The sequence below is a fragment of the Lepisosteus oculatus genome, chromosome 13, assembly GCF_040954835.1.
Source record: "Lepisosteus oculatus isolate fLepOcu1 chromosome 13, fLepOcu1.hap2, whole genome shotgun sequence".
In the NCBI taxonomy this organism is placed as follows: Eukaryota; Metazoa; Chordata; class Actinopteri; order Semionotiformes; family Lepisosteidae; genus Lepisosteus; species Lepisosteus oculatus.
The window spans coordinates 19,940,910-19,965,385 of record NC_090708.1 but is presented as its reverse complement, the minus strand read 5'-3'; the positions used below and the strand labels follow the sequence as shown (position 1 = coordinate 19,965,385).

At 36.8% G+C, this 24,476-nt stretch overlaps 1 protein-coding gene across 1 annotated transcript; it reads left to right on the top strand.

Moving 5' to 3' along the window:
• Positions 1-18,464: 18,464 nt before the first annotated feature.
• On the top strand, positions 18,465-23,887 carry gmnc (geminin coiled-coil domain containing). Its single transcript, XM_015361559.2, has 5 exons — positions 18,465-18,570; positions 19,947-20,121; positions 20,647-20,732; positions 21,335-21,451; positions 21,711-23,887. Exons 1-5 carry the CDS (start codon positions 18,568-18,570, stop codon positions 22,368-22,370), a joined length of 1,041 nt encoding a protein of 346 aa, XP_015217045.2. The 5' UTR covers positions 18,465-18,567; the 3' UTR covers positions 22,371-23,887.
• Positions 23,888-24,476: the final 589 nt, after the last annotated feature.

Genomic DNA, 24,476 nt, shown 5'->3' with positions numbered 1-24,476 from the left:
ACCTAATAATAAACCCTCCGCCTTAACCCCTATCTCTTCTCCAACGACAGGCAAAGAAGCCGTTTTATATGTTGTTCCGTCTACATCCAGATCCATATCAAATGATTGTGCTTTTGACATGCTGTCAATGTTGCGCAAAGCAAACATTTTTATAAAAAAAAGGCAATTATTGTATTTTGCGGGCTTAAAATGACCAGCTAATATGAAAGTAATGAAAGGTTTTGAAAGGGAAATATAAGTATTTCACAAATTCCCGGCAGGATTAGGGCAGATTATGTCTTTACTGTGGTGCGCAGGCAGCAGCACCGAGACCCCCTGTAGTCTGGCGCGAGGACTGGTGGCCCAAGTCTCAATCTGTACGTGTGGTGCGCACAGGCCATTTGCCCCCTGCGAGCTTAAACTTGGCTCTCCACTTTAACTCACCAACACTTCTAGGGGCGGCAGCCTTTCGAACGCCACCTGTTTGATGGAAGTTAATAAAATCGTTTCTTAATCTTTTAATTAAAAGCCAGAGTTGGAAACAGGACTGAACCAGAAGGTTGAAATTGTGCCTTGAAAACCATCGCTTCCACGTTGCAATCACCAGCAAAAATCTGCAGGCTCTCAGCGGCACATAGGGTGTAGATATTGTGGTTCTTTGCACAAACCCAGAGACAAAGGAAGTTAGTTATATTAGTTTAATGGTGTCTTGGTTTGTTTTTTTACTGTTTTTATATGTGAATTTATTATGGAGTTTGCAGTGAAATTTGGTTCAAAAGGTATGTTCATTGTAATTCAGTGAAAAATAAAATGCATCGTCATTGCACTTAAGATTGCTTGATTTCCAATAGTGCTGTTGTGTTGCTTTGTTCTAAACAAAAGAATGATAACAGTAAAAGACACTGAGCTACTGTCTAACTCTAACATACTCTCTTTTATACTTTTTACCCAAGGATGCATTAGTAAACTTGGGTAAAGTCATTTAGCTACAACATGCTACCCATTATCTAATCATCCCAGTTTAGAATTTTCCAGGTTGTTACTAGAAGAATCAAGTTAGTACCAAAGCACCTTCATAAATTTCTTGTCCTTCTGTCATCAATGGACAGAAGGACAAACACAGAGACACACACCTGCACTCACACTAGGGCGAGTTTTCCCAGAAGACAATTTACTTATCAGTTTACTTTGGACAGTGGGAAGAAATCAGAGTGTGCAGAAGAAACCAACATGAAGATGGGTAGAATATATAAACTCCATACCAATAGCAACCCAGGTCCAGAATTGAACCCAGAGCCCCAAGGGTGAGACAACAGTAAATGCTAACCACTGCACCAGCATGCTTCCCATAAACTGGTTTCTTTATCTTGTGTTCACATTGTCTACTACTTCAGTAAAGCGCTTGGGATTTGTTTTACTATAGATAGCAGGCAATTGCTACAAAAATCTATCTCTGTGTATAAAATCTTTTTCTGAGGGGTGTGTGTGTGTGGGGGGGTGTATTCTCACACCAGGGGGGTACCACAATGTAGTTAAAGGTAGAAACACTGGCTGACAGTTCTGATAAGAAAATATCTTCAAGCAGCAAAAAAGGCCCAATTCTGACCTATTTTGACATCATCCCCACAGTGTTTCACAGCTTTTGTTGCAGGATGAAGTACAGGAAACATTCCAAATTCTACTTGGCCATGCAATGAGCAAATGCAAACTTAAATATTTAAATGCCAATAGTAGAGAAAAAAACATTCTTGTTTTCAGGGTCCCTAACAACGATCTCCTGAGCATCACGTGAACTCCAGTAAGCAAATAGGGATGCTAAAATAGTTTAATGACATCATTGGGGTAGAGCAACGGCATGACTGCATGTTTAACACTGAGCTCTGAGACAAGAGTTTTTCTGTCACTCGATATTATACCATTGTTTTACTTTGGTGTTGTTTATCTTAATAATGCCAAAGTAAGGTTTAGCTTTACTTCCTTAGCACGTGTGCACACACAACCAGATGTGAAAGGAGTCCTCTTTCACCCAGGAATTTATTATTTCTTTTCAATAACCATTGTCAGACAAACTATAGCTCTCACATTACCATAATCTTCTATTTAAGTGCTGTTTTATGTCCAATCTGTTATACTTATCACAGAATAAAAGGAGAAAGCATGGTTTTCTGATTGTTTGAAAATGATGACTCACTGTGAAGGAATGCAACTTAACCATGGCAGTTGGTGGTTAACATGGTAGACAAACATTTCTGACTTGATGTTTTCAATCCGAAAGTGGAGCTCTACAGAAGTTAAATACTGGTCCAGGTTTGCATGAGCAGTAGTGAGATCATACTGTTAAATCTATGCTAAAAATATAATTTAAGGCAAAAATATTGTTTCCTTTAATTAAAAATCAATTCATACAGTATGTGAACTTGTACTCCCCTCCAAAAATAAACTGATAGTGAATTATACAAAACTCAAGACAAGTTCAATCAAAAACACATTTTTGTTTGTAGAGGTGTTTAGTTTTGAAGACCAAAGTTGTGAAAGGTACCATCAGTAAAACTAATCATTATCTCTTTATAATACGTGTATTATTTAATATAACTCGGTGAGTACTAAGAGAATAAATACATATACAGTCATATCTGTATACTAGTTAGCTTTTCCCACTCAAAATAATCTAAAGGAACCCCCTTTTCCATAACAGACTAGTCTTCTTCAGAGCACATGAAATGAAATTATTTTGTACTACCATCTTAAGTTAGGCAAGTAAAATTAAGGTTGAAAAGCACAATTCCCTTTGGTAATTCTAGGATACGAAAACCCAATCAGGAAGTTGAGTCCGTTGTGACCTTTCCTTACAGTCTGAACACAGCAAAGTTTTGGGCATTAATCCAAACAGATCAATTTGAAGTGTACTTCAGTTAAGGTGTAAGGACACTTCTCTGAATGGCAGAGTGCCTCTATCTTTTTCAAGAGCCCTTAACCTACCCTCAATCTAGATGAAGCTGAAATCTCATTATGAAATGTCCTGGCTGACTACAGAGTTGCACGAAGAAGTAGTAACTGACTCTTAAATGAGTTCTTCCATCTGTATTGTCTGGATTTACGTAATTAAATAAATAATCTTGTATTCTGGCAACACTAGAACAAAGAGTATAAATTATTGTATTTTGTCAGTGTACTTCAACCCCATTCTTACTTGTTCTTGAAACGTGTTTCCTCTGAGAAGAAATACTGTACAATTACAGGACAAAAGAGGTTAGCAAGTCAATTAGAAAAGACTTTAAGTGAAAGTTTAGTGCTTTATTGCATCAAAGAAAACTTTGTCACACTTTTCTTCAGGGTTTGCAATTCACATGCTAAAAATGGAACACGTCATTTTCAGTTACAGGTCCAGGTGTGACTTCACTATACTAATCAAAGATATAGTACAGTACATTAATCTACAGTATAGTTTATATTATATTAACACACTTATCAAACCATGAATACTTTAATTTGTTCCATTAATAAATTGTTAATAAATGTATTTGTAACTAAATCTAAGGTGCTACAAAAAGCTTGTGTAAAGTTTTAGTATGAAATTTGTACATTGAATGATTTAATCTGACATTTATCAGTGAAATAAAACCATTTGTAAATTAGTTACCTTTTACACACTCTGTATTTATGTAGTCTGTATCTGTATATACTCATGTCTGTGTCCTGAAACTTGTTAACAAAATGCAAACTTTAATCATTTTCATCTGTGGAAGAGACTGCACTTGTAATTCCTGTTTCATGACAGCCATGACAACAAAAATATAAATGACAAAAAACAACCAAGAAAGTTGTGAATACCTGCCTAAAAGTCAAATGGCAAACAAAAGTGAAATAATAAATTGAGTCAAGTATTTAATATTTTTAAATGGCATATGATAACTTCAACTTGTTCCTTTCCTTATGTCTTAAAGGTCGTTCAGTTATTATTATTTTTTGCTACACTTCTTTTTGAAGAATGTTTATGACTGTATCACTTTGTTTTTTGGTCTTTGCCTTTGAAAAAAGAATTCAAGACAAAGTCATGCAAAATGGCCACCATATGACACTTCTCAACTACAGATAACAGCAAACAGTTTTCTTGTGCACCAGTTATGATTGTGTGAGGTAATAATTGATTACTTTTCCTATGTAAACATGGTACGTGTACTTAAATATACATGACTATTGAAAATCGATATGCATTCTGCCTTCTAGTGTTGAATGTTAGTTTTAGGAAAATAAAAATTAACCATTTTGGTTAAACTGCTGGCTCAGGTTTTAGATCCATTTTCAGAGATTTCTATTTTCCTTTTCAGGGTGATTTCAAAAGGCATCAGACAAAGACTAGAAAAGACCAGTGAAAGCAAGCACAATACACTGTACCTGTTGACAGTAGGGGATGCCTTACCCATTTTAAATATAATGCATGCTGTAGTTCAGCTGCTCACACAGCAAGACTTTTGACTTTGGTGTCAATAAGCTGCTAAGCCAGTTATCTTTGTCATGTTGCAGCTGAGCAAGTTAATCTAAATGGCCACCTCTGAGATAATTGTTTTCCTTAATAAATAGCAAAGTTTAATATGTTCACAGTAGTAATCCCTTAATAACCATAATGCTTCACTGTTGTTAACTTGTCAAAGGTTGATGTTGTGCATCTTAAAACATAAACTAAGTGAAGTTGGCAGTTAGTGGCATCCTTAACTTCTGTACTGAGGTACCAAGTGAAACTTTACAACATTGTTATGTAAACCTGATGGGAAAGTTTAATACCAAAGATTTTGTATGAGGTGGAAATTATTTTTCAACTCCAAATGTAACTGCAAAGAAAGAAATAACTTTTTGTCAAGATTTAAGATACTGTTATTATCATGATTAAATGTATGAAAACTTTTTTAATGAATGTCAACAGAAACACAACAGAAAGAAGGACTAGCATTTATTTTGGTTTCTCTAATCAATATTGTTAAAAGTGATTTGTTAATGTGCATACAACAATACAAATGTATTTGTCGTCTGAATTTGTGATTCAGGCAGGGAACTCATTTTCCTGGCTTATAACTCAAATTAATCCCTGCCTCTTCCCTTGCTCTCTGCTATGCAAAATAGCTCTACAGATAAGATACTGGCACTTGTTAGCTGATCAATAATCAGGTACATCAATTGAACGGCAAGGAAAGATATTTAACTCCATCTACTAACCTGCTGCCTTCCTGGCTCTGTCCTAGAGAGATTAACTGTATACGCCCTCCACTCCCCAGACACTGACCTTGGACAGGTGCGCCAGCCTCAGTGGTGGTTTAGGGACAAGGGTAGCTTGACAGTATGAAGCTAAAGGACAATTTTACATCATAATCAGCTATGCAATAAAAACCTAAATACTTAATGTATCTGTAGCTGTATTAAATACGCAATCATAAAAAAATAAGTTTCTGGCTGGACTTTACAGTACATCAGTTTTAGTGAGAAAAACCAGTGGCATATATTTGTTAAACAAGGTTAATTCACTTACTTTGCTTAATTCACTTAAGTAATACAGTGAAATACTTGTACCGTACAGTATGTGATCAGAGTTTGTATTGTATTCTTACTTCAGCAAAGCATCGAGTTACTGATGAAAACCTTGCACCAACAGAAGATCAGGTGGATTTTTGCTTCAGTGACTGCAGACTGTAATTTTAGAGCCTGGAATTTTAATTATTTTTGTTCCTTGTTTTGGTAATTGCAGTGTGTGATGTGTTTGTATTAAACTATTGATTTTTATTCTATCCTATGTACAAATGGCTTTTGTAATTTTTTATGTTTATTCCGGTCTTTCATTGTATTTACCTCAGACATATGAGTCATTTAAATTAATAATTAGTACAAATGTATTTTTTTTAATTATAACAACACAGTGTGCCGTAATGCTGAAACCAACAATTTGAGAAAATGACAAACTCATGATGTACTTTCAACTTTGATTGCAGGACCATTGTCTGGCTTCTTGCCTGTCCTTGTTCTGTTCTGGCTCTCCATAAGCAGAACTCACATAGCTCTCTCCAATAGCAGAACTTTTATCTTCCTGTTTTGTCCACATTCTTCACACAATTGAAACCAAAGGTGAAATAATCAATATTCGATCAAAATAACAAGAGCAGGTGGCTTCACAGAATTCTAGTACTGTTGCCTCAGAACTCTAGGATTGCGGATCGGATAAAGCTTGAAGTGTCTGTCTGTGTGGAGTTTGCACGTTCTCCCTAAATTTGTGTTGTTTTTTTCCCCGCCTAAAAATACATGGGTTATGTTTAATCATCTTCTTGAATTCTGAGAATTAAAGGGGTTGTGGCCTTTCTGATGTTGAAAATGCAGAATCGTTTTCTTCTCTCATTCATGAGGTAATTCCAGTATTCTTTGTCTCACCTGCAGAGCTGTGCGATGGAATCTACTTGTAATAATTAATGAAAGTTCAGGTTTCATTAAGGACGAAGTGAATGCACAGTGTTCCTCCAGGTGTACATGAGCAGGGCACCGTTAGCTTTCCTAAGAACACAGGAACAGATACAAATGAAGAGGAGGGCAGCCAGCCCATTTGAATGTTCATAAAAAATAATCTCATCCAGCCATTTTGTGAAAGAAGCTGGGGTATCTTATTGGGTGTAGGCCTGGGTAGCTTGCTCCACACTCCCAAAATACAGAGGTGTCTTTCCAAATTTCTCAAAAATCTGGAAAATCTGGAGATTTATTGATGCTGCTTCCTCCATCACAGTCACAGTGCCCCTACTTTGACTGGTGAGATGTAAAACTGCTACCAATGGAAAGACGGGGGGTTATAATGTGTTTATGCCATAACACATATTTGTAACATACTCAAATGTCATGCTTTTTACTGGACTATGCAAAAACGATACCCGTCTTTATACTGCCATCTGACACAAAGGAGTTTTTTGAAAATCTCTCAAAATACAGGCAGACAAGCTCTGAAAGTCAAACATAAAGCTGAAAGCACAATGATCCTGGAGATGCCAACTTTCTGCCCTGTCCCCCCTCTCTTTATCTTTTCCCTTCGGTCACGATCCCCCTTTCCTTCCCGCCAAGCTAAAGGGGGAAAACCACCAGGGCGACGTGTGTCCCACTGAAACCAATATGTCTCTCCTGGTCAACACAAAGGGCTCTGTTTAATAGAGCCCTGTGACTCACAACAAGCCTCCCCAGTGGGGGGAACTTAACTTCCCCTCTACAACAGGCGAGGCGAATGGTGTTTGTAAACAGAGCCCTCTACCCACACGCGGGGGCCCTGAGCGTTGGGCTGGCTCGTTAATTGGAAGTCAGCTCCCCATGGTCTCCCGATTGTCTCCAGATAAAGAAGCTTAATGGCATGGGGGGAGACAGACAGATGATTAAGGAATAATAATAATAAAGTTTTCCAAAAGTGAACTCTTTTCACGGTTGTGGCAAACTGAGGGTCCGTGCAGTGGAGGAAAAAAAAAAAGCTACTTGGCTTTCCTGGGGCGGCAAGAAGTGGCAGGAATTAAGACGGCCGAGCTCTTCTCCCGTTTGTGTTTGGCTAATTGGAGGTTAAATTGAGCTGATGAATCGAGCCGCAGTTTGAATGAACAGAAGGCGCTGACTTTTTAATGTCCTGATTGATGGCAGAAGTGCTAAGCGAAAAGGGAAAAGCAGCAAAATCGGGTCTTTCAAGGGTGTGAGATTATATTCTTTTGTGTTGACTTTTGTACCCCAGTGACAAAAGAACATTATCCTAGAGATACCGAGCGGGTTGTTTGTTTGCTATACTTAGTCTGCTTCGAAGAAATTACAGTAAACTGCTTTGTACTTCTGAACCTTGATTGCCTTCTCTTTTAAAGAAAACAAAATTAGTATAAAAATAAGGAACTGAATTATTTTTTCAGCACAACAAACTGTAATTCACGGTGCATTGTAGTGGTGAAATGAATAATAATACATTAATAAATGAAATACTTCTTTGTAATTTTATGTTTTCTATTTTACTAGATCAGTGCTGCGGATTTCAGCAACATGCATTTATCTGAAAAGCATTTGAAGACCTTAAAATGTTGCATTTAAATATTCCTTAGAACTGATTTCACAACCTTAGACCAATTTTACACTCTAGAGAAAAAAGCTGCCTTCTCATAAAAGGATTCCTATACTGTAGCTTGACTTAGTTCCATAGATGTAATGTGAGCAACGCAGCTCACACACATACTGGCATAAAGATACATAGTTTTCAAACAACTGATTTTGTATATTGCTGTTATGAGAAGAGTAAGAGTAAAGTTACACAATACTAAAATTAAATCAAAGTCTTGTAAGTTAAGAATTCAAATTGTGAGAAAGGTTTTTTGGTCATCATTTACAACTATGTCACCTGCAAAAATGTGGTCCTAAATAAGCCTTTCTGAAGATACTAACACCTGAATTAACAATGCCTAGTACTGTACTGTACTGTACTGTATGTAAAATGTAGAGATCAAAATTTGAAATAAATCATTAAATATATTTTTAACATATCCATTATTCCCTTCCCACATGTATTAAATGACAAACATTATAAACACTGTCAGTTGTCCTACAATAGGCTGTCTATTAAGCAAATCAAAACAATAAATATCAATTGCAATCAAGCAGTACTACAGGTCAGATAAGCCATTTATATTGAGTGGTAAATATTTTGAATGAAATCAGATGGGCAAGAAAATCCTAATATATATGATAAATATGATATATTTATGCAAATACTCTGTAAATACGTACTTTATTTAATTAAAATGGGACATTATCGAACTACAATTACATCTGTTTCTGTTATTTTATACTCTTCCCAAAAAGTATGTTTCTTACTTGAATTCTATATTCTAATATTAAAAATATATTTTCTTTTTAGGATACCAGAGCACGACGGCAAAGATTAGAATAAAGCACAATTACAATGTTGTGCATGTAACAGATTTCAAGAAATAATGTTTATAATCATGAACAAGGATTTAGATCCTTCTAAATTTTAGTGTAAACAATATCTGTCTATCATCCAAAAAGCACTTGAATTAAAATGTATTCCTAGTAATGGTCATTGCATCCTCATTGCAATGGTACTGTATATAAGCATAGCACACAAGACAGAGCCACACCATGGATACACCAGTCCATCTCAAAACACAGAGCATGATCACACCCTAGACAGTCCATTACAGGGCACACACATGCATGGGGACAGCTGAGAGACTCCAGTTATGCCTGCATGTCTTTTGAAGGCGGGTGGAAATTGGATCACCTGGAGAACACCCATGAGAACAACATGCAAACTCCATAAAGAATGTGCCCCCAGTCTGGCACCCTGGACACAAGAGCTGTGTGGCAGCAGCACTTGCCATCCCATCACTGTGCCGCCCAGGTTACAATATTATACATTCAGACACAATAGGTGACACGTCACACTAAATTGTACAGGCCTGTACAGGTCGGGCTCTGGAAATCAAACACCCACGATCTCCAGCTGGACATTAGGAGGTGTCCAGACGAAATAGAAAATGAGAATTTCTAAGAATGTGTAACTAACACCTACTGTATAAGTCCGTATTTTATCGACAGCTACAGTTACGACAGTTACAGTGCGTTCAATTTTCATAACGTCACTTTATTAACTTTTTACATGCAATGCATAACACAGTACAGACACCCATTTGTTTTTGACGTATTCACGATGCTTAGAGTTCATAATAAAATGAATACAGAAATCATGCAGTTACTTTTTCCTACAACATGCCCATTACCACTTCAGACCTGAAATACAGTACCTTATCATTTGTACCTCTCCTTCCAATTCATTTTAAACTGGAAGCCACGATGTTATGTTTTTGAATTCCTGTGAAGCTACCAGGGAATTAAGTACTCTGCTTTTGCCCTGTAAAAATCACATTTATGGTACCACGAAAATCGGTACATGTGACGAATGAAAGTAGTTTACGACATTTGTCGTAACTGGGCACAAATGTGATGAAATGTGAATGTGTCAAATTGGTTTCCAAATTGTATTCGTGAGTAAAGAACATGAAAATCAAAAATTATTCATGATGAAGCGCAGAACTTCTGTTGAGAGCGCAGTTTTGAAAAGCTGTACCACCCGGAAAGAATGATGTTAGATGAAAGTTAATTGACTCTTTAAAAAAAAAACTTATCATTTCAAAGTATATTGTCTTCTTCATTACTTTTGCAATGCTTAGGATCGATGTTTAGTATTATTAACCGCACAAGGCTGCCCAGTCCGTCTAATGACTTTTCCCCGTCACGTTCTCCTTCAGAGCTATTCTTTCGCGGAGACATTCCTCTCCGTATTTGGAGTCGAGGTATTATCTCGTGCCCCGCTGTTCAGGCACCGCCGCTGGGTTACCAGCAGCCCGCAGCAGACAGCCCGGCTCGAACTACCTGCTGCTCGCGCACAGATTACCTCCTTTTAACACCATATGGACGGCCACCTTTCAAATTCTTCTTTCAATTCCACTTTCCAAAAGTTAATTTGGTCAGCGGTGAGTCTGAGGCTTAATAACCTGCTGTCCTGCGAGAAGGACCACTCTCACCTGCGGACGGACTGAAGCCCGTCAAACTCTCACACCCATCTGCTGGAGTCGGATCCTGGCAAGACACAGACTAAGCCTTCCACTTAAAATAGTGCATTAAACCAGTTTATGAATATATTTGGAAACAGGAGCTATTGCACTTTTATAAAGAAGGCACTCATTTATCCTGTATTCTAGCTAGACTTCACTAAATGTGGAGGAACAAGTAATAGGTTTATACCACGCTGAAAAGAGAAGAAAGGAAACACACCGTTTCCTTTCTTCTCTTTTCATCTTGGTATAAACCTATTACTTGTTCCTTTGCAGCTTGGGCATGCTGACGCAGCTACCCACAAGTTAATATAGCCCAATATAATACAACATGAAATTGGTGGATCAAACTGCTAAATCAGTACAAATTAAATCAGGAAGAGCAGCCTCATCATGAAGAGAAGTCTTGTTGACTAGCTCTATTTATTCAGGTCTATATCAAACATATACTGTATCTGCTCCCTCTCTCAGAAGCACTTTACTGTGATTCTTCCTTGAAACCTGTTAATTATTAAATGGTGCCCAATTTATTCCCGATTCAAGACAGTGCCATGGTGATCAGTTGAATGAGGTCAGGTGTATCTGTCAGAGGTAAACAAGAGAAGAGTACCACACCCCAATCTAAGTATTTTACTGATTCGATATAAGTGACAGGTGCATAATTGAGAAAAGAATACATGGCAAAATAATGATTCATTTTCTTGAGATGCAACAATCATTGTTTTTAATAATATAATCATTTAGAATGTTAATGTCACCTAAAACATGGGTTTAAGATGACTAATATTCCAATTAACTGAACAGAGTGCAGAAATAACACAAGCTGTGATTTAGGAAATAATATGTTTAAAAATAAAAAGACATAGAAGAATGTGGAGGGACAATCTTTCAAAGTCCCAGTAATTGCCACACCGGCAGAATTATTTTTTATCTACAGGGCTAGGATGGATGGAAAAATGTAGTTTCTTCAAACCATTACTATTTCCAGCCAGGATCTTGCTGTTATCTTCAACTGCCTAAGAGCCATTACACTTAATTTAATTATCAAAAGGGCTTTACCCTAACGTGTATGTAAATTACAACACAAGGATTCACAGCGCTTTCCTGACAGCCATAATTCCTGACTTTATTGATGGAAGGATCCAGTCTTGGTTTAAAAGACATTACTTAAATATGCAAAGGAACAAGTAATAGGCTTATTCCATGTTGAAAAGAGAAGAAAGAAAACACAATGTTTCAGCTGTGGAGCCTTCTGCGGGTGTAAGAGTATAAGGTGTATTACTTAGATATAATGTGGTAGTTAAACAGGAAAAAAAAACTGGTTTTTACCATCTGCCTCAAGTGGTAACCCTCATACCTAAAATGCTCAGATTATGATTTGTTTAACGACATATATCAGAATGGGAGGTTGATTTTAAAGTTTCTGATCTATATGAATTATGACTTTTCTGTGTCAATCCTGAACAGGAAACAGGAAAAACAGGTGATGCAGAAAAAGGAATGGGTCTTGCCCAATGGGATGAGCAACAAGAGTTTCAATATCAAAAGTTCAACATGAACAATGAAGATTCTGGTTTATGTGCACATCTAAGAATTGAAACTATGAATAATGCATGCAAAAAGATAGATTGTTTTGAATTTGTCCCCTTTTATCCAAGTGTATTTCATAGGCATTATAACATATTAGCTACTGCTATAATGTGGTGTGGTTAGATAACTTAAATGTCCTTAAAAAAAAGGGGAGAAAACTCGCAGCCCCCAGCTGTTTGTTTAGAGATCTCCTTTTTTAAATGATCCTCTCTTGGGTATCTATTTGGAATATGTTTACTAGTTAACTACAGGTTGCAGATTGACAGCCTGTCACAACTGTTGCCCAACAAATCCTTTTGGTTCAAGCTTTTGAACAGACCCCTGTCATTACAATTACCAGAAGATTAAGGATGAGGAGAACAGTTTGGTTAAAAAAAAATCTGAAAGGAGCTCTTGTAAGTCCCTAAGCTCATAAAGGGCTAGACATCTGTGCTCTGACTTATAGGTTAAACTCCCAGGTACAGTAAGAACATGTGTTTCACCTTTACCTAATATGCTTTATTACAGCCCCTGAGAGGGAGGCCAATTAAAAGTCGACCAGCCAAGTCAGGGCGAATTGAGTGGCGCGTGCCGAGCTTAACCACGAGGCTTCAGTGGCGGCAAATCTCTGTTATTACCAAGCTGTTGCCGAATGGAGCATGCTGCTGTTTAACAATGAGAGTACATTAAGATCAAAACACGCCCCCACTAAGGTATATCAGTGGGGTATTAGACCACACCTTCGCCTTGACTTGAACCATGAATCTCACAGCTCCATCCTCCCACTTTCCAGTAATAACAAGGTGTCTGCTGTCTCCCTCTGTCCATCCATCCATATGTTCATAATTAGTTAGCATTTTAATAGCTGACTGGGACACATGAAAAGGAGAACAGTGTTTCTCTCACATGGGTGTTGAAGACATCACATTCCCACTTGCCATGAAAAAAAATAATCAAAGAGGAGTGACCTCTTCATTTCCAGATTTGTGGTCATTATTAAGAGAATTAAACATACTATTAACTCAATAGCCAACAATAGGTTTATAAAGCTGAAGTACAAAAGCTCAAGTCAACTAAAACAAAGTCTATTTATAAGACTCCCAGGGGCTAAGTTAACAACTAGTTTCAGTACATTTACCCAGGCTGTTCTTTGAAACTGGGCTGTGAAATCGTTCTCATCAATAGGTGCCCTTATACAGTACTACCCAACAGTTAGGAACCTGTTGTCTAAAACGAAAGCAAGCTCAGACATTATTTGTGAGATATTCTTTAGTTCATGAAAGAAACTCTCAAAAAGTTTAGTTTACCTTATTTTACAATTAATTTAGTTTAAGGTTAAGTTGGACTCTTACACTTGAAGGTCAAGTTACTGAGTTTTTAGCTAAACTAATTATGTCATCTGTACATGATTAAAATGATAGACATCTGTTTAGGTTTTGTTTTTGTATTATAAAAAGAATGCTATGGATGACAGGTTTTACTAATAGATACCAATACATGTTATTCAAAATTATTTTTTAAGTAATTAAATCTATTTATATTACTCTTATTGATATAAGGTAATATTCTGCCCTTTCCTAAAGTATTCTCTGTGTATATTTCCATGTTGCTAATTCTTGTAATAATTTTTAAATTTACTAGGGAATTTTGCAAATGTGTTTTGATTAAAGAATACCATATAATAAATAATTCATATTCCTGCCCAGATCTACCTTTCTATTTGTAGAATGCTTACAATCAGGAAAAAAATGTTTTTGGTTTTCCCATAGTGGTCCTTATTTGTAAAGATGCTGGAAGACTTGCAATCAATTTTAAGCATCCAAACAGAATGTGAGTGCATTTGTGTGTATATCTGGGCAAAGTTGGTGTGCATAATAACCTACCGTAGCAAAGAAAACATTTTCACAGCTGAGGTATTAAAGAACAGCCTATCAAATGTGCTGAAACGACTGTAGCTCTTACACTTAGCCCCTGGGAGTCTGATAAATAGATTTTGTTTTAGTTGGCTTACTACATATCATTTTGTACCACCCAAGAATAGAATTCCCCACACTTGATCCAAATCAACTACAGCAGGGTGAAATAGTTTTTTTTTCTTCATACTTGGGCAAAGAAGATTACAAGGGGACTTGTGAGCAGCCTGAAGAAGGCCCCATGGCCGAAACGTTGTGTTTTCGTTCTTCTCTTTTCAGCATGGAATAAACCTATTACTTGTTCCTACAAGTATATAACATATATACTGTATATATACAGTATTTGTGTGTTTCTTTAAATGTATGTTAGTGGTAGGCATATGTGTGTATCAGGATTAAATACTCATACTGTTTGCAGTTCAAAACTTCACAAAGCTGCTTTACGATTGCTGCTCAGGAGAACAGTGATAGATTTGAATACACATACACTGACACCCACTCTCACACATACCCAAGTCCTTCAAGCATGACAAAGTAATTTTAAAACCTGACAATTAGGAGAAAGAAGACCCCACACACCCTTGGAATTTTACATCTTGTGCCAAATGACACCTATTCAGAAATAAAAAAACAGGTTTCTATAAGAACTGCTAAAATCCTTTAAGGAATGCAGTGGCTAACCATTAGAAAGGAAAGCAGTTTTGAGATTTTGTCTTTGTGCAGCACAGTTTCACATCTCAAAACTGCCCTGACACCTTAAAGGAATAACAATAAACCCATTGCTTTCATCTCTGTGTTTATTTTCCTGCCTCCGATTATTAGTTCCATTTGAGTTTTAGCTGGATGACAGCCACACCTTTTGTGAGAAGTGTTGCACATATGAATAAAAATAAAACAATATTTCGTAGTGTTGATATAAAAAAGGTTTGACACAGCACACTAAAACAAAAAAAAACAATCCTATCAAACAGTGCTGTGTCATACTGTATTATTTGTTTTTTTTTAAAGCTGTTTTCACTGAGGCCTCACATTAGATATTATCACCACCTTCCCAACAAAGGGTGTCTTCTTCAACAAACCTGTTTCATTGCTTTAAGAAGAAAATGGCTGCAGCTCGAAGCTTATCATCAAGCAATAGTCTCTGATAAAGGGGATAGCACCCACCCCCAACCAACTGCTCAGAACTACAAACATCTCCAATGTGTATATATAAGCAACTTTAAAATGCATGCTAATGACCCATTGCTTTGTCACTGAGCTTTGCATACTTATATAGAGGTACAGTAGGTTTATCCAGATGATGGCCATTGCCTCAGATGAAAGAGATCATTGCTTTGAAATTGCAATTTAGGTCCACTTTAATTGGGTTTCAAGTGGTCTTTTTAGTGCACATTTGTGAGAAGTTCTCATTATTGAATTGTTGTGTAGTCCCCACCCCATAGCCACCCACAAGTGTTTAATGTCAATAAATCCTTTCATTGCTTAATGTTATATAATAAGTGAGGAAGCTTGTAACTAGGAAGTGGAAATATGAAAGATGTATGGCACGTTTAACCCAGTGGTATCATACATGGTCTTATTTTTATAATTGAAGTAATTTGTTATGCAGTATTTCACTTGCAATATTTTATAATGGTATGTTATGCAATTGTAGTGGCACTAATATTCCTTTTGAAAAAGATATGCAAAGTCAACTTAATAAATAAAATAAAACCCATTATTATTTGACATATACTGTATATTGCATATATATGTCACATACTTGTATATGTGCACCATGGTTCTTTATTTCATGTACTTTATATGCAAAAATATTTGAGCAATATTGAAACTAACGTGTTAAACAAGCTAATTTGTTAAATTAAAACCAACGTTGGTGTTTTTCATCTTGGTAATCTTTCTTGTGTATAAGAGTGACATTCAATTCAATTAAGATCTTGACGAGCGGCAAGCCTGCAGAATTTAAAGCAAATGTCTCCTCGGATCTCAAATACAGATGCGAGTGGAATTAACTTTTGAACTGTACGTACACTGTAGTTTATAGAGAAGAACGCGAGGTCGCAAATTGCAAGCTGTTCTTTTTTTCCTCCGCTAGATGTCACTCCTATGAAAACAGCAGATGGTAAGTGTCAGAAGAAATGGTGGGCACTGGAAATCTTATTATTAATATTTATTATCGATATATTTTGAGTACTTTTTAAAATTGATTTGATATTGATATGTGAAATCTCATGTCAACAGCTCTGGGTCAACAGACATAAACATGATTTTTATTACTGCCGTATCTGTATTTCCATCCAGTGGAGGATCAGGGTGAACCCTTAGAAATGTTTAATATTCTCTTTCACTCTCACCCCTTTTATGAGTATCCAATTCAAAAGAGCGCCTGTGTAGAGATATTAACATACTGATGCCAGACCGTGAAATGTGATTATTTAAAGCCACAATTATACCATGTTGACAGTAACTAAACTTGAATTACACTCATTCAATTATCAGGTCAACAGTGATGTATAAACAAGCTATTCAGAATTTCTAATCATGCTTTACTGGGAAAAAAAAGAAACAAGTTGTGGGAAAGTATAGTAGTCTAGCTGGTTATTAAAAGTAAGAGAAAAATATATGCATAAAAGTGTTATTTTTATTGTGTTTATCCTGTGTGGTTATTGCCTTTGGATGACATTATATATCAGTTAGGATTCTTTAGGGAGAAATTTCTAAGTCTTTACTTACACTAAAAATATTATTTCTGTCTAACAAATCGTAATTTATTTCTTATTGTTATCCCCAAAACATGCAATCAAAAACATTTTACAGAAACTGACCTAGGTCTGGTCCCTTCAGTGGCACAGTGTGGGGGATGGGCATTTTAAAAAAAGTATTTTTACCCCAAGTTTTACAAAGTTTTTTCGGAGCTGTCGGACGCAATGTGATGACGTCGAACTGTAAACTCTCCTAACCTTTCAACTTTTCAACATGGCCGCTGTTCCAACCAGTTTCTCTGGAAAAAATGTTCATTTTATCCAAATATTAAATTATTGTTATACTCCAGGCCACCATACGCCTGTACAACGACTTGTTGCCCTCGTGGCTTTGACACTGTCGATCTGGACATACCTCCGTTTTGTGCGTTTTGCAAATTTCGGCGAGAAGGTGGGAGTTGTGTGGTCCAGCCTTGGGCTTTGGGTACCACAGAGCCTTCCTAGCAAAATAGCAGCAGCATCCTACTCCCGCGAGCATCCTTCCGCCCCAGAAGTACTCTCTCAGATTCCCTCCATACGAATACTGTAAGGCGTCTTCTGTAAGTATCACGCATTCTTGATTTCATACTTGATCTTTCTAGTCACAAAAACTAAAATATAGTATCAGATGCGATTAGAAAATAATAAATGCCTAGACAATATTCTGCATCTTTTTTTTTCAGTTTCCACTGGTAAAAATTCACGATGTTAATGTTTCTCCACAATGAACAAAATAGGCGTTCGTTTGCAAGTCGACAGCTGTCTCTGGTGTGTGATTTATAGATCGGTTAAATTGTAGGGAGACATTTTACACTACTTCCATTTGGACAGTAGCTATGTTGTGACATTTCATTAAGTGGTGTATTTTACGTGTGTAATTTGTGGTGACAGAATGAGTCTCGTGCTGAAATATTCCTTTGTATAAGCCCTGCAGGTCATTTTTTGTATGCAAGAGCTTTGAAATGCATCCCATCAATGAAGTGGGCGAGACATTTTTGTAGGCACATATGTGAAGTTACTGTTTATGACCTGGTAAACACGTGTTCTCTCTATCTCTTGACAAGATCAGGTTATAAGTTAGCAGCACTGCCTTCACATTGTTCTCTACAGCAGGTCACGACGCCTTGAGTTATAATGGCCAGTACAACACGGTTCTGATATATTGAAATGCATATTCTGCAGCAGTTTTTATAAGAGGGAAAGCCAAAGATTAATCGAATTAAACAACTGGTCAAGAGCTGCGCACAACCTTTCAGATCCATTTTTATTTACCGGTAGAATAAATTATTTCGTGGCCCCGTTTTAATACCCTTGTTAAAATGTATGCATATTTTTATGCCATCAAGATTTTAAGGCCATGTATAGCGTCTTTAATTTGAGTGTATCTATAAAATCTCCCCAGTTTTGACATAACACTAGCTTTGAAACGCATTAAATGCAATGTGTCAACTCTTTAGCTGGCTCTAGACTTATTCTCATCTATGTTATTGAATCAATTTATGTATTGTTGAAGTGGAATCGAAGTCCTCATTTGTGGTGCGAGGATTGCTTATCTCGGCTTCAAGTTTGCTGCTTAATCACGTCACGAGCTTGACAGCTTCACACCAAATCAGATTGCTAGATGTAAGGGGAGTCCTGAGGCGTCACTGTTAGTTGATGTAGATTACAACTCACCTCCCTCAGACAGCTCAGTTCTCTTTAAAGGTCTAGGGAGCTCTGAGGAATACCCTTTGTATCCCTTCCTGCATAATGGTAAGCCTCGATTTAAGTTCTCGAAGGTCTTGATAGGGTTTGCAGAAAGTGATATGCAGTATTTAATAGAGATGTTGGTGCATTTTCCCCGAATCCTAAAGTGATTAATTCTCCTCTGCAACGGTTTTACTTACACCTGTTCTTTGTGTGTGCGCTGCTGTGTACTGTGTATTAAGATGATTGCAAGGCGCTGGTTGTTTTATTTTGACTGAGCTTTGCTGTTCTCGAACCTGGGGCATCTGTTGGTGTTTTGCAAAACATATTTTGGGGCGTCCGGTATGTGTCTGTCAAGACAGTTGGTGCAGGTTTAATCACGCCGTGTGACTCCTGACTATGACTATGACTGGAGTTTTTCATCTGCGAGTGGGAAAAGCAACAGGCAAACTCAAAGCACATGATACTCTTCAGTTCTTATTGCTGAAAAAAACGCTAAGGTCATGTGTGTCCATGAATATCGTTTAGTTATTTATACGTCTTAACGAATAACATGATAATGTTGTATGCATTTGCGTTTGGTCTTTGCTCACTGGTCAAATGTGAGCTTGCAGTTCAAAGCAATTACTGTCATTACTTGGCGAGTAGCACTTGAGAGCAGTGATTGAAACTGGATCTTTGAAACCGTATTTTTAGCACGGGTATGGCCGTGTTTGGTTTAATTCATATTTCTTAAACTGGAATATATTTTAACAGCAAATTGAGTTAATTAAGGCATGACTTTTTATATGTGGTGTGAAACATCAATATGTTGTTAATACTAATGTTTTAGTTTTTAATGCCGTGCTTTGCTTACAGGTAGGTTTGTCACATATAGTGCGAACTGAGAAAGAGCGCTGTTATGTTTCTGTAGCTGGTAATGGTAAAATGCGCAAATAGACACGAGTTCTTATGAGCTTACAAGACGCGAAGAGTTCCTTTCGTGTTTGGCCATTTATTTATTTTTTCCTACAAAATAATGGTCTTAAAACAAAAACAGTTTAAGGAAACTTTAAACAATGTTCGCACTGCTAGGGAAAAGCATACTTAAGGGTTAAGTTAACTTTTTTTCTAGCTATTATGGGAGATTTAAAACCCAGGTCGACCATATATAATAATCTCCTCCTGCATACTTGCACATATCCGTGCTTGTGCGTGTATTATTACCTGTTATAAACCCCAAAGGAGTACACGCACGTCTTGAGAAATTACCAAAATTGTTAAAATCGCATATCTGCACCCTTACACGGTGTATTTGTCTCCGCAATTGTCTCCGGCATTCTTTCCAGTTAAGTTTTCAGATGCTTCTCAAAGCGTCTGGATAACGTATTTTTTTTAAAATTGGTTTACTATTAATTTCCACTCGTGCTGCTGCTCATTTTCATCTCCTGTTCAATTTGCAGAGCACTGTACTTCCCTGCCAAGACCAGTACTTTGTAGGGGGCCAGAACTATGATTGCCCCTATTCCGTCCCGACGTCAGCAGACGGTGTTGACGTTTCCAAGGAAACACTGGTCTCCTTTTGGGCCGCTGGTCTCCTGGACAACACAGCCTGCCAGCACGAGCCACAGCAGCAGGGTAAGCCTATTAAAATCAATATTAGTAGGCGACCATAGGGAAGCGCGCCATTACAACGGGCGCGCTGCGCAAACCCTACTGGAAAACAGTTTGACAAGTTGTGTTCTCAGCAGTGAAATCGATGCTCATAAGGAGAATAACAATGTTAAACCTCTTTGAGTGGCTTAGCTTGCTGCATACATTTGAACTATTGCATTGCATTCTTCATGCAGTTTAGTTATTGTAATATGTATGTTCCCTTTTCTGCAATCTGACCTTAAACCCAGGCATTGATTTATAATCATTGTAATAACTACAGACCTGTTACTTATTTTATGTACGATTTTCTTCACCTCTTTATTCCTGGTGAGAGGTAGATGTCAGTTTCAGTCACTAGACCACTGTTTTCATTTGGGGTTTTCTTTTTATTTCAAAATTATTTTAGACCATAACTAAAGTGTATTGATATAGTTGCCATAAGTATGAAAATCTTACTGATGCATACTGTACAGCACGCTGACCTGTTTGCTGTTTTCTTTGCTCCAGACCAATTTTGTTACTTTGATTCTGGAACCCAGCATGACTTTACTTGGAACGACCACTTATCACCACATCTGCAGAGAAATAAGCAGGTATTTATTTCTTTCAAATTCGAGGTTACCTCAGACAACCCTGAATATATGGTTTAGAATGATGTTTCAATGTAGTACAGTATATCAGAACTCTGTTGTTGCATGACTTGGAAAGATGCATATGTTAGCAGATAAATACCACTATAATTTTTATAGTTTATAATTCTCTCATCATGTGGGTGTAATTTTCACTTTTAAACAAGTCTTTAAAAATCATATTTTGATATCTCATTTAGAAATCACAAAGAGATTCTAGTTGGCATTTCCAAAGTGTAAATCTTTCTTTGGCATTTGAAGAATATAATTCAGATTGCAGTGCTGTGCACTTGAAATATTTGTTAAATCTCCAGTTTTATGTGCTGTAAGACATTTAATTCTAAGATAATGGAAACAAAGCTAATCAGCAGTGTTCTTTTTTTCTAAATCACACATTTGACTTTTGAAGTTGTCAAGCACTATAGAGTTTAGCTATGAGAAAATAAGCATAATAACCCCAAATCATTTACACTAAGAGAAAAACAGCATGACTGGAAAGAGAAATTATTAAATGTCAAAGCAATTATCCTAACTATATCACCCCTCTCTCTCTTTTTTTGGTGAAGCTTCAGGACACTTTGTTACAGAAAGAAGAAGAGCTGGCGAGGTTACACGATGAAAACAACAAACTGAGAGAATACCTGAATTCTGCCTTTGTGAAATCTTTGGAAGAAAAAACGATGGTAAATTAATTAATACATTCTGAAAAAAAAAACAACTACAATGTCATAAAAATATGTAATATAGAAATGTTTTAAATGGTTGATTGTTTTTATGTGAACTCCTAATGCCTATTTAATTTGAATGGACGTAACAGGAAGAGTTGCATAATATTAATCAATTTAAAGTTGTTGTTTTTTAAACGGAGAGCCTAGTGAAAAAAAAAGTTATTGATTTCCATTTCTCCATCAGTAACGCAGTGCGTTTATCGTTCTTGAACAGAAACTTCTGCACAGCTCTCAGGGAGGAGAAGGAAGATTGAAAAAGAGGAAGCGGAAGTCGGAAAGCGACGGAAGCTTCCGGGGGCTCACTGCCAGCCAGCTGCTCCCAGGGACGAACCGGAAGAGGACGAGAAGGAACCTGTCGCTGGAGTTCTGCTCTGCTGAGGAGCTTGCCAGTACTCCTTCTGTTGACTCCTGGGTCCTCCAAACCCTGGGTCTGAAGGACATCAACACAATCGACGACTCAGCTAACTACAGTGCCAACTCAGAGGATCGCCTGCCGTCTTTAGATGGTCCGAGTGCCATTCAGACCACTAGTGCAATGGACTATGCCAGTCATATGCCCTCTGCTGCAGGATTTTGCCCGGAGCCAAGGGTAGAAATGGACTACACTGCCAACCCATGTAGCTTAGATTCAAGCTGCCTGCTACAAGCTTGCATCGGTCAACAGCAACCTTTGCCAATTAACACTGCGCCTCCTCCGTACGTGTCACCTTATGGATTGGACATTTCCAAAAATAAAACAGAAGTCGCCTTTACCATGTCCCTCAACCCCCACAGCAATGTTAAGACACACAGCTTTGAGCAGGGCCAAGCATTCATACGCAGGGACGAGCAAGGTGGCTGGAAGTTTACATGGGTCCCCCGACAATCTGATTAGCTTCAACTACCACTGCCGTTTGCAGAAGAAACCTGTATTGTTTACAAACTTAATAATGCACTTGAATAAGCTCAGATAATACTTGAGCTATTCATTAAAGTAGAGCAATTGTTTTGTCAGTGTGTGCGTGTGGGGGGTTTACTTTTATTTATTTTTATAAAATATTTATAGTTACAGACCCTAAGCTGATTAATTTTGATACAGTTCGTAATAATGTAGCATAATGCACAAAGTAATAATAATGTAGTGCAATTAAAGTGCACTTAAACATGATTAAAGCAGGAGCTAAATAAACTACCTCATAAAGTGCACATAGTTTGAAATGTGCTCATTAACAACGGCGTTAAAAAATAGGTTTTGATATGAAACTTCCTGCACATTTCAAAACAGTTTGATGTCCGTAAGAAGAATCAGAAAGTCTAAATTGTTATACTTAATTTCTGATCTTGCTATTTGCATCTGTAATACGCAAATTTTACACCTTTAGTAATTGTCTCAACTGTACTGTAACACAGTATGATGCACTATAGTTACCTCTCTATCCTTAGAGACTTATTAATTTCCATTGAGATTTTGAAGAAATTTTGCTAGATCACTGCCACAATATCACATGCAAATGTATGTGTGTTACTCTTCTCTAGACCTTTAGCAACCTTTATGTGGAATCCCCCACACCTATAATTCACTAGCAGAACAATGACAGAATGTTAAGTTGTTTCTCCAGTTGGGAACCTGCATGACAGTTTTTGAAAGTAAGGGATCATCATTTTTTACATTAAAGATACAAAAAAACAGGTACAAATACATCATAATAGTACTTTCTCACATAGGAGTTTCTGTATTTAAGGTAAAAAAGTATTTTTTAAGTAAAATCCATTAAAAATACAAAAAGGCCTACATTCTTTACTGTAAATTAAGAAACTAAATATAAAGTAAAACATGACATACCATAAATTTATGAAGTAAATTTTCCTTTAGATTATATAGAGCAAATGTCTCATTGCCTGTTTTATGTGTAATTTACCTCATTAACAGGGAGATAATATTTTCAATTGTTTCTTTAATTTTATAGATTACGTAAATAAAGACAACCCTTAAAGCTTACATCTTATGTTTTTCTTATTGTTATTTTTTTCATTTTGTGAATGCTGCATTTTCTTTTTTTTAAATAGCATTGGAATGACACATGGAACTCCTTTTTACTTGAATAACCTAGTTTATTTGTCTCATAAAAAAAAAAACTTTATTGCCATAGGATTAAACTAAAGCAGTTTGTAGCTGCTTTTTAAAAATCTGCTGCTGTTAAATGTTTGGTTTTTTTTTTTCTGTCCTGAACAAATATTGTCTTTGGACACTAAAATATGTCATTAAAATGTGCTTTGTACTTTAATCACGGTAACATTTAATGTAATTTAATTGTGCATTTTGACGTTTGTGACTCTTGTAATATATTCTAACTGTAAAAAAGACTAATGAAGTATAGATTTTTAATTTTTTTATTATTTTACTATAAATAAATAAAACCGTCTAACTTAATCGTCTTCTGGTTTTTAATATGAAGTCGAGCGGGTACCTTGAGTAAGGAACGACGCAGAGTAATGGGGTTTATGAGGCAGGTAGGTACCGCTGGTATCCGTGTTCTGTTGGGAACAATAAGGGCTTTCCAGATCTGCTGGCTTAGACCGGTCAGAGTCTTTTGATCTTTTATCCTTTACTCCAACAACACAATTAAGCCTGTCCGCAGGAAAATGGCCGTGTATGGACCTATTTATTTATCTGAATTGGGAAAACGGTAATGCCCAGATAGAGTAAAACGCACTGGAGAATGCAAGTTGTCCACTCTGTTAACAAAGCCCTTCCTTAAAATAAATCAACTCCAAAAGGACTATTTGCTTCAGGTGTTTTAAGTTTTATGCTGTGTCACTAGAAAAATTAATTACCACTTAACTTGGATGAGCGAGTATTAAGAACAAGATGTTAATTTCAAGTAATTACAGTTTAGCAATATGTATTACGCTTCAATTAAATTACTCATTAACAGCGCAAGAAATGTAGGATACCATTACTCACGTCTACGATTTTAGATCATATATTTAAAAACGGGGA

Excerpts from the sequence above, each read along its gene's own strand:
- gmnc (XM_015361559.2), top strand. Across the intron at positions 20,122-20,646 it reads GCACGAGCCACAGCAGCAGG|ACCAATTTTGTTACTTTGAT; the intron begins GTAAGCCTATTA and ends TCTTTGCTCCAG. Across the intron at positions 21,452-21,710 it reads CTTTGGAAGAAAAAACGATG|AAACTTCTGCACAGCTCTCA; the intron begins GTAAATTAATTA and ends GTTCTTGAACAG.